Genomic DNA, 11,370 nt, shown 5'->3' with positions numbered 1-11,370 from the left:
GGAGGCAGAGCCTTTAGCTATCAAGCTCCTCTCCTATGGAACCAACTCCCAGTCTCAGTTTGGGAGGCGGACACCCTCTCTACCTTTAAGATTAGACTTAAGACGTTCCTTTTTGATAAAGCTTATAGTTAGGGCTGGATCAGGTGACCCTGAGCCTTCCCTTAGTTATGCTGCTATAGGCCTAGGCTGCTGGGGGGGCCCCATGATGCTCTGAGTTTCTTTCCCCTCCCCTCCTCTCTCCTCTCCTCTCCTCTCTCTCCCTATGCTTCTATATGCCACCATTACACATTACTAACTTTGTGCCTCCTCTCTCCCATGACTTTTGTTGTGATTTGGCGCTATACAAATAAAATTTGATTTGATTTGATATTCATTTAGGATCTTTTCCTGACAACAGCATGATATGTCCTGCAGAGCAGAAAGGTTTTATTTTGGGACATGATCCAGTGGCCTGTTCTGTGAGTTGAACTGAATAAGGCCCTAACTTAAAATGACAACTCGTACATTTAATCTGTACATTACCATTTTATATTAAGTTGCCCTGAAGTCAAAATTAGCTTTTTAAGGTACCTTACTGTGATGTTAACTAATTTAATGTGAAATTACTGAAGAACAACTCAGTTTAAAGTACCCGAAGAGCGATTAGAGTTCCACACAAAAGGACACTTTGAAGAGCTGTATCTACCTGTTAAAGCATCAAAACCAGCTCTGTTCTGCCCATGTCCCATCTGTTGAGAACCCATATTAATAATAAACATTTCTAGCAGACCGTTAACACTGAACTTCTCCATAGAGAACTTCAACCCCAAAGGGACAGTTATGTAAGGTTTCTTAGTGCGCTTACATAGTTGTTTTGGAGAGCAGTAGAGAAAATGTGGAGTTGTGTAGAGACAATGTCACATTGTCAGAACTCCCTCACTCAGTCCCCCCAGTTTTTCCATCTCTACGAAGCTTTGGCTTTTCTTGCCCGTGGTGATGTTTTATCCTCAGATTTCACAACCCCATTGGCAGCACCACCTGTTAAGTGGACAGAAACATCCTCAATTAAGGTGATATACTGTACAGCAAACAAATCTTACACATTAAGTATTTAAAATATAAACTAAAACACAAAATCACAACTGACCAGATGCTGACGTTCCTGAATACTCACCCCTTGTAGGATCCCTTTTGTGAGGCGTGCTCTTTGGACTTTGCGTCTTCCTCTTTGAGGCCTGGTTCTGGCTGTGCTCCCTCCACTTTTTCAACTGGAAGTTAATGAATTTCCACATCATCCAGGCCTGCGTAAGGCAGATAGCTGCCAAACAAGTCATCCTGACAAGTGGGGAGGACACAATTTAAGAAGTTAAAGTGATTCAGCTGCTGAACATGAAAACAAAACACTGACCTTTTTTTTTTTTTTTAATTTGTCTTTAAGCACAATACCAGTGGTAAATTATCGAGGTATGAGGCATTAAGAGCTCTCCCTGTACGTTGCCATCTGGACTTGCCTTATGGTGAGAACATTGAAGTTGCCTTCAGCTAAGGAAAAGCCCTGGTTTTCTGTACGGGGCAGCCCAAAGCCAAACGTCAGAACTGAGAGTGTGAGGGTGAGGAGGCGGGCGATGACAAAAAGCAGGGCCCACAGAGTAAAACTATAAAGGTAAAAAAAAAAAAAAAGAAAAAAAAAAAGATATGACATCAGGTTGCTCAGACAGGCAAGGTGCTGCTATCCACCAAACAATACATGCTAGGAAAACGTTACCCTTTCTGCTTGTTCTCATCACTGAAGTAAAAAAGGCGTGAAGCATGGAACAGGAGCTCCACCAGGTAGTGAGGGACGAGCAATACCAGGCCCAGTCGGTGGAAGCTGAACAGACAGGACACAGAGAGAGGGAAGGCAACACAGAAATAAATGAGGACAATTCAGGGCCTGAAGAAACAAAAAGTGATGTGCAGGTGAGCAAGAGTTTATATGAGGAATAAAGATGGAATATTCTTCTTGTGAATATTGTTTCATTCATCCTTACACAGAAAACTACACTATTTCACTCACTTTAAGACATAAGCACCAATGATGTGGACAACATAAAGGCAAATGTAATAGAGCTGGCGGGGGATGTCCTCCTGTAGAGAGCAGAAGAGAGTCTGTATCAGTACTTTTCACATCCAACATGACAGCTTCATTTACTGGAAATGTTTTTCACTGACAAAACATAGGCTCAGAGCACTGAAATCTTTGTACTCATCAACTGGTATAAGGACGTTTATCATTAGCTGACATATAGGATGTAAGAATGAGGGCCTTAAAGCCCCAGTAAGTACTTTGACTGTTTGGCGCCCTCTACAGATGCTGAGTATAATTCACTTTTACACTAATGCCATAAATACCAGTTGCACTTTGACCCCTCCTCATGGAGGGTGGTACATGTGCATTTGTTTACAAGCTGAAGCTGTTACTGAACCAGGAAAGAAATTGTCAGAAGCCACAGAATGGTAAAGCAATATTACAGGATTTTATACAAATACAACTCTCCATAGTTTTATTTATCGTGACATTGAAGATGAACACTCATAACAAAAAGAATCACAAATAAGAATGGCTTTTTTTTGTTTGTTTTACTGAAATACTGCTTGTATTTTCAGATAGTCTGCTAAGCATTTGAATGTGGATGTGTGTAATCAAATGAAATGATGATGGCAACATGATATAGTCTCATATTGCACATAATACACATTGGGCAGTGTAATTTATGACAAGCTAGCCGAGGTAGGTTTGTTAGGCTTTTTTGGTGTGACCATGACAAAGGCTGACCAAACTTTCTGGTGTGAGATGAATTAATTTATTTGGGGGTTGGAGGAAGATGACTTTTGACATCTGGAAAAAACAGAAATCTCTGTGAGATGGGATGACATCGACAGGGTTACAGCCTATTTCATAAATAGCATTAGGAGAGATGTGCACTCTGTTGTCGTGTTGTTGTTGTTTTCGTGTTAGCAGTTAGGAGAGATGTGCACTCTGTTGTCGTGCTGTTGTTGTTGTTTTCGTGTTAGCAGATCCCTACAGCTGACGTCGGAACAGTAGTAACAGTACTTTACAGCAACCCTGCTCATTTACAAAGTATAATTCATACGTTGCCAATAGTGCAGTTCTTTCTATAGTTTTACTGTTTGGTCACTCTAATTTTTCTCTGCCTCCAACATGGCCTTTTTCGGTCTCTTTGCCACCTCTGCCTTCTTCTAGAACTAGAGCTGAAGGGTTGTAGTTGTGTGTGACGTGGTGTTGTAAAGTGTTACGCAAGAGGTCTCCAGGACGGTGATCCAAATTTACATGGTGCAATAACAGATGATCCAGGTAAACAGTGGTAATGGAAGAGATGCCACTCACCTTATTACATGTCAGAGGGACAGCAAAATGATTTTGAAGCTGTTATTTTAATGTAAAAATGTTACATATTGTTGTTTCAAGTTCTTATCCACTCCTTAAGAGGTAATATGGATGGTATGCCTGTAAAGCACCAAGTTTTACAAGGGCCACTGATATATATATATATTTTTTTAACAAATAAAAAACTGAATAATTGGGCGTGCAAAATTATTCAGCCCCTTTACTTTCAGTGCAGCAAACTCTCTCCAGAAGTTCAGTGAGGATCTCTGAATGATCCAATGTTGACCTAAATGACTAATGATGATAAATAGAATCCACCTGTGTGTAATCAAGTCTCCGTATAAATGCACCTGCACTGTGATAGTCTCAGAGGTCTGTTTAAAGCGCAGAGAGCATCATGAAGAACAAGGAACACACCAGGCAGGTCCGAGATACTGTTGTGGAGAAGTTTAAAGCCGGATTTGGATACAAAAAGATTTCCCAAGCTTTAAACATCCCAAGGAGCACTGTGCAAGCGATAATATTGAAATGGAAGGAGTATCAGACCACTGCAAATCTACCAAGACCTGGCCGTCCCTCTAAACTTTCAGCTCATACAAGGAGAAGACTGATCAGAGATGCAGCCAAGAGGCCCATGATCACTCTGGATGAACTGCAGAGATCTACAGCTGAGGTGGGAGACTCTGTCCATAGGACAACAATCAGTCGTATACTGCACAAATCTGGCCTTTATGGAAGAGTGGCAAGAAGAAAGCCATTTCTTAAAGATATCCATAAAAAGTGTCGTTTAAAGTTTGCCACAAGCCACCTGGGAGACACACCAAACATGTGGAAGAAGGTGCTCTGGTCAGATGAAACCAAAATCGAACTTTTTGGCAACAATGCAAAACGTTATGTTTGGCGTAAAAGCAACACAGCTCATCACCCTGAACACACCATCCCCACTGTCAAACATGGTGGTGGCAGCATCATGGTTTGGGCCTGCTTTCTTCAGCAGGGACAGGGAAGATGGTTAAAATTGATGGGAAGATGGATGGAGCCAAATACAGGACCATTCTGGATGGAAACCTGATGGAGTCTGCAAAAGACCTGAGACTGGGACGGAGATTTGTCTTCCAACAAGACAATGATCCAAAACATAAAGCAAAATCTACAATGGAATGGTTCACAAATAAACATATCCAGGTGTTAGAATGGTCAAGTCAAAGTCCAGACCTGAATCCAATCGAGAATCTGTGGAAAGAACTGAAAACTGCTGTTCACAAACGCTCTCCATCCAATCTCACTGAGCTCGAGCTGTTTTGCAGGAGGAATGGGCAAAAATTTCAGTCTCTTGATGTGCAAAACTGATAGAGACATACCCCAAGCGACTTACAGCTGTAATCGCAGCAAAAGGTGGCGCTACAAAGTATTAACTTAAGGGGGCTGAATAATTTTGCACGCCCAGTTTTTCAGTTTTTTATTTGTTAAAAACGTTTGAAATATCCAATAAATTTCGTTCCACTTCATGATTGTGTCCCACTTGTTGTTGATTCTTCACAAAAAATTACAGTTTTATATCTTTATGTTTGAAGCCTGAAATGTGGCAAAAGGTCGCAAAGTTCAAGGGGGCCGAATACTTTCGCAAGGCACTGTATATAAAAAAGCTGATGCTCTGCTAACATAGGGCAAAAACATTTTATAGAACATAACTTTTTAACTGTACCTTACCTTCCGTATTTTTTGAAAGTACAGTTCAGGAAGTGCGTGGAGCCAATAGGCAATTTGGCAAATGTAGAAGAACTTGACCTGAAAACTAGACAAAACACAGGTTGTGCCTGGGTGTTATTTTGGCATGGACAGAAATTATATCACATTAATATACAACTAATCTTGTGCTGCATGTTGCACTATTTTGTAGCAATTTAAAATACACTGACATCCACAACAAGTCACAAAAAAGAAAAGAGAAAAGAACATAGCTTGACCCAAAATCCGAAACACAATCTGTATATTTTGATGTTTTTCCTCATTGAATGCTCAGACTGAATATAGAAAATAATGACAAACTCCAAAAATCACATGAAAAACACAAGTGCATCATGCATTATAAAAGCAGAGCTGAAACTGCTAAAGCTCAGAATACAGCTGAATCAAAATCCTTCCCAATAAATTAGCTCATTTATAACTGGAATGAAGTGCTTCACTTTTCTGGGCTTAATCACAGTTATAAAATACAATCTTATGATGTGCAGGAGTCAATAAATCTTGACTTACACCATGTGAGTGTGTGGGTAACCCTCCCATAAGAAAGTAGGATTTCTTGCAAAGTCCTCCTGTCAGAGAAGCAGAGACACTGTGTAAGGTAAAGCTTAATGCAGTGGCACAGTGTGTTTCTGTGACTCCTGACCCTCATACCGCTGTAAGGATGCTGCAGCCCCAGACAAAGGAGAACAGGTAGAAGGCTGCAAGCTGCCCAGACTCGTTGAACTTGCTGTGTTTGGTTTTTGACAGGTGCAACCTTCTGTTCACTTTCTGAAAATAAACAAAAACATTACACAAGGTGAACACATTCATCACATTTCACCTGTTAACATCTCATTTCAGAACAAAAATATTTGTGAATACATTTTCACTACCTGATTTTTAAGGAAAAAAGATTAAGTATAAAAAAACCTGCCCATTACTGAGTTATAATTATTGTATTAGATTAACTAGAGTAACCATGTAGGTTTTCCTCATTTTCCTTCTTCCAAAAATATTGTAATTGTAGTTCTTTGACCTCATGGGATAACACTGCATTCTTTTTAAACCTGTCTTCAATCTGGGCAGCTCAGGAGGGTCATCTCTTGATCGCAGGGCTGGTTTTGATCCTCCGCTCCACATGTCAAAGTGTCACAGAGCCCCAGATAGAATGTATTTTTCCACAAAAACAAGGGCTGCTGATTTTTACCCCATCTCTTAAACTGTATGTGCATAAGGAAGGGATCCTTTAATGACCTCTATGAAGTGGAGGAGTAATTATAGCTATATTTTAATAGTTACATGGGTTCTGACTACGGTTTTGAAACAGACATACAGTAAAAAAAATGTAAACCTATTCTTTAAGACGGACATATTTTTAAAAATTCCTTGTACACTGTTGAACATGGTTCACATACATGCGGACTGGGGAGACTGGGAATCTAACCACCAACCTTCCGATTGGGAGATGACCGCTCTATCCAACCCCACAGCTGCTCAACTAATTTTCTGAATAAATATGTTTTCTCTCTTAGTAACACCCCACTGGGACTTGGCATCAAAGCCAAAAGATGTTATAGTTTCAGTCATTATGTGGTCGTGCACACAGAGCTCTGCAGAATGAACAGTCATAGACCAAACATTAGTCATACTGTAGAGACAAACACTACTGTACACAGACAATATTACGATTTACTTCAATTCTTGTAAAAACAGACTTGTGATAAGTTACAGATGAGGAGTTTGTTTCATTTATACCATAATATGTATACCGCATACCATATTTATGAAAACAAAATTAAAAAGATAAAAATGCATAAATAAATAAGCCAGTGCTCCAAAGGGAAGATGATGTGAACCAGTATGATGGGTGCCGAGCTTGGATACTCACATCAAGAATATATTCTTGTATCAAGGCATGAAGGATGACCGCAATAAGCAAGTAGAAAAACACAGTGGCCACATCTTTAGGGCCATACTGGTAAAGGTTCGCTGGCTCGCTCGTCTCATCTGCAAAAAAATTAAAGAACTGTAAAGCTAAACACTGGCTAGAGATGTAGAATAATCAATCAGAAATCAGATGCAGGGAATCCTTATTAACAAATTAAAGTTTTTTTTTTTCCAACTGATTACTGGACATATGGCTCACCGAGAACTTGTGTAGTAACATTGTACTGGACTGTGATGAACATTATGGCAAACTTTGCTGTGACCTGGAACAACAAGAGAGAAACAATATTATTGAACTGACATTGAGAGTAAAGGTCTGTCAATGATCACTGGCAGATTTCCTTCAAAGGAGGCCAAATCATCATGTGGATATACTAGCATTGTATCCCCTTAGATTGTCCATGTTATGCTCACTTGTGTTACCTTTCTGGAGTCTGTGCATTGATCAGTGAACATGTTGAGCATGTTTAATTAATAGCAAACAAATTTTACTTATATATATCATATCGGAACAAGCTAGACACACCAGTCATGTCTGCTGGCCACTAAAAAGAAACGTTTAAAATGTAATGAATATTTAGTGACTTACGGGCATAAAAAGATGCAAGAGTCAAAATAAAACTGTATTACATATTTAAAACAGTATTACATATATTTTAATTCTTACATTTTCAGTTTTTTGTGTATAAAGTATGAAACATTGAAACTATATTTTTTACAACCTGTAACTGTTTGAATTTTTAAGTGACCATCACTTACTATTTGTATTTATAGGTGCCTGTCACATTTTTCAATCAATCAATAAACAGGGCTTATACCCGAGTTTGTGCTGGAAAAGAGGGTAAGGATGTGTCGAATTAGCAAAGATTAACCTGGACCCTGATTCTTAATGACTCAATCCTGGTTTAGTCTTGTGGTATCAAACTTCATCATTTCATGCACATACTGAGGTCATAACGGGGGTGTGGAGACCTCCAGAGGCTGACTGGAGGGGCTCCCAGGATTCTCTTACAAAATTAGGTATATTTAAAGTTCACTGCCTTTATTACAATGGCCATCATTGCATCAGGGTGAGTGTGTATTATGAGCTTCACTTTCCCCTGCATGTTAGCACCGCTCTCCAAAGATAAATGTTAAGATAAAATCTTAACTAAATGGAGATCTGGAAAGTGGAAAGATATTTTCAAAACGTTTTTAGTCTGTCAGCTGAGTTTAGGTGGGACAGGCCAGTGGAAGGATAAATATGTCGTTTAAACAGTCAGTAGTACATCATGTATTGATTTGCTGACTGGCAAAATGACCTGTTAGTTGTACCACTGGGCCTGCTCGCCATCCTTCTTGGAAAATGGTGAGATACATGAGGACAGAGACAGTCTAGTGCCCTGCCCCTCGGGTGCTGCTGCCATGTCAGCTAACGCTAGCTAGCAGCGGCTAATAACATTCGGCTAAAATCAGCGCCTGCGCTTTTCCTGCCATACCACACAGTACCTCGAACATCAGGCCGAGGAGGATGATCATGGCCAAACACGAAACCATATCGGCGTGATTCTGGATCACAAACTCATGGCTCAGCACCGGCGGACTCTTGTTCTTCTTACGGAAACCCATTGCTCACGAACACTGGAGCTAGCTTCCCCCCTGCCGTACGGCTGCTGTTGGCCTGTGTCTCTGCTGATGGATGTTAACGCTGCTCTGGGCCGATCGCAGTCCCTAAGCACAGTGAACCGCTGCTCATGTGCTTAAAAACAGTCATGAAGATACATCACACCAAACCAAACAACACCCACTTTTCCTCCTGGTAAAGTGAGATAATGGGTCCTCCCACTTCAAAACCCCATTCATGAACCGCCCAGTGCTTTGACGTAAAGGAGAACCCAGGCCCTTGGTGCGTTCACGTACTACAAGGGAGAAGCCAGTTTTCTTAGAACATTTGATAACAGCAGAGATAAGCAAAGCGGACTTAAAGCTCACCACACCTACACAGTAGCTTGCGAATTCAGATTCAGATTTTATACTCTATGTTGTAAATGTAATTTTAAATTGATAAAATCGCGATTTTTTCATTCTACACTGAGTAGCCTAACCCTATGAGCCTTACCCATAAAAAATCACTGCACACTAATGCAAAAGCCCTGCTATAAATATAAAAATAGTGCTTGTGTTAGTGATATTATCTGTTAAGACTGTCACAGCGCTATTTATGTCTGTGGTAAATACTGATGCCAGTGTTTATGGTGGTATATAGGCTACTCTATATACAACAGTGGGACCAGTTGTGGAAGTATTTACTGTACTGTACTGTAGCCTATTGTATAGAATTTTAAAGTATTTTAGTTTACTTGAGTTTTACCATTGTAGGCCTATGTTAACTTACACATGTACTGAAATATATTTCAGATGGAAACATCACTCTTTTTAAAAATTCTTCTACACTACATGGCATGCAAGCTACTGGTTATTTTCCAAATTAATTAATTACAAAATTCAAAAAACATTGGCTCAACATAAAAAATATGTTGCTGTATGTTTACTGTGATAGATTAAAAATTCAAAATAAAATACATTATATAAAATTGTCTCAACCTCCTATGCAAAACTAGTAGGCTACATTTCTGGCTGAAAATACTTAGGCCTATGAGTAAGATTTTAAATGGGGACCGTTTACTTGTAAGGGTGTATTTTATATGGATAGGCTATTAATTTCATTTTCCTGTCACTTATCTTGAAAAGGCGACCGGAAGTTTCAATTTTGAGTCTTTTTCCCTTCTTTTTGGAAGGCTGTGGTTTAAAAGGCAGACCAAGTCAGATAACAGGTAATAGCCTACCTAATTTAGGGACGGTATTTATATTTCTTAGTGTCTCCAAACATTCTTAATCGTAGCCGAACGCTGCAAAATAATCTTTAAACATAATGTAACGCTACTGTAAGTTGCAAACCAATAGTAAGTTTGTGGTTGCCTAATCAATTAACCACTGTTTCAAGTTTTGTGTCGCTGTAAGAGCGGTATTATCCCCTTAAGAAAATTATGCTTTTGTAAAAGCCATCCAAGTAGCTAGTTTTTTTTTTGTGGCTTTAAGTGGGCCGTGTTTCGTGACCATTCAGCCTTTATTGTATGTTAGCTCCTCAACAATTAGCAGTCTAAAACCCATTCGGTTGCGTGAACTGAAACATAACCCTTTCTGTTTTTAGGCACCAGAGGGCGATATGAGACATGTCCTGAACTGATGAAGCCTATTGGATCAGAGGTGAAACGTCTTCGACCTAGAAATCAATCCAGTTGATTTTTTCAGTTTACTATGACCTGAATGACTGAGAATCTGCACAGACATGAGACATGTCGATGTACCGCAGGTAGCAGTATCTAATCTTCCCTTTTCTCAGTTCAGTACATTGAATGTATTGTTAATGGTTTAGTAGTACACATCAGCGCACCGTGACGCCATATAACGTCTTTATAATATTATATAAAAGTATGCAATATAATTAGACAGGATTATCTATATTAATAGAGGTTTTAAAACGTGGGTTCGTAGCGCTACTTAGCGCTACCTGACAACCGAGAGTCTGTATAAATTCAGCCAACCACATATCCAGGTCCATCTTTCAAAGGCCAATCACATGCCAGAGTCCGTCTTTCCTTTGAATCAAATGGCTAAGCCCAGCTTTTACCGCTGGTCCATCTTTCTAAGCCAATCACATGCCAGAGTCCATCTTTCTGTTGCCAATCAAATGGCTAAAATCCATCTTTCTACTACCAATCATGAAACGCTGTCCATTTTTCACCGTAGCAACGGTCCTCCTGTTTTGTTTCTCTCGTCGCTACGGGAAACTTAAAGTTGCGGAACCACAAGAACCGTAAGTTACATTTACCTTTCTGTCTCCAAACTTTGTTTAACATCACTGAGAAAGTGGCACTTTACATGAACGCGAAGTTAACGCTAACATGAAGCTACTACTGTGTGTGTTCGAGTGAACAGCCACTTTATTAATGCATAACCTTATTATTAAGTCAGTGTTTATTTGTCATATGCACAGTTAGGAAACTATTACTGCTATATTACTACTTGCTTTTCAAAAATCTACCGTTTAAAATGTTTCAAATATAACTATGAGACACACCGACACGTTTTGCTCATTTGTTAACGCCATTGTACTGTATGTTTACTGTCATTTTAATGTCACTTAGTACACTTGATGTTAGTGGCTTGGCATGGTCTTCTTGTTATTTCAGATGGCATCTCAACCTGCATGATACAGAACAGCTAACTAACTGCTTATAATAATGTCAGTTTGACTAGTTTATGGCTGGGGTTTAATCTGTCCCATTTCT

At 39.6% G+C, this 11,370-nt stretch overlaps 1 protein-coding gene across 1 annotated transcript; it reads right to left on the bottom strand.

Annotated features, from left to right (window-relative positions):
• Positions 1-298: 298 nt before the first annotated feature.
• Positions 299-8,654, bottom strand: LOC109966034 (translocating chain-associated membrane protein 1-like 1). Its single transcript, XM_020610592.1, has 11 exons — positions 8,528-8,654; positions 7,239-7,302; positions 6,981-7,099; positions 5,765-5,881; positions 5,624-5,682; positions 5,078-5,162; positions 2,036-2,106; positions 1,745-1,849; positions 1,491-1,634; positions 1,154-1,314; positions 299-1,017 (listed from the first exon to the last, which is right to left on the bottom strand). Exons 1-11 carry the CDS (start codon positions 8,645-8,647, stop codon positions 944-946), a joined length of 1,119 nt encoding a protein of 372 aa, XP_020466248.1. The 5' UTR covers positions 8,648-8,654; the 3' UTR covers positions 299-943.
• Positions 8,655-11,370: the final 2,716 nt, after the last annotated feature.

Source organism: Monopterus albus, unplaced genomic scaffold, assembly GCF_001952655.1.
Source record: "Monopterus albus unplaced genomic scaffold, M_albus_1.0 scaffold106.1, whole genome shotgun sequence".
Classification (NCBI taxonomy): domain Eukaryota; kingdom Metazoa; phylum Chordata; class Actinopteri; order Synbranchiformes; family Synbranchidae; genus Monopterus; species Monopterus albus.
The sequence above is the reverse complement of the archived record's forward strand: the minus strand, read 5'-3'. Positions and strand labels throughout refer to the sequence as shown.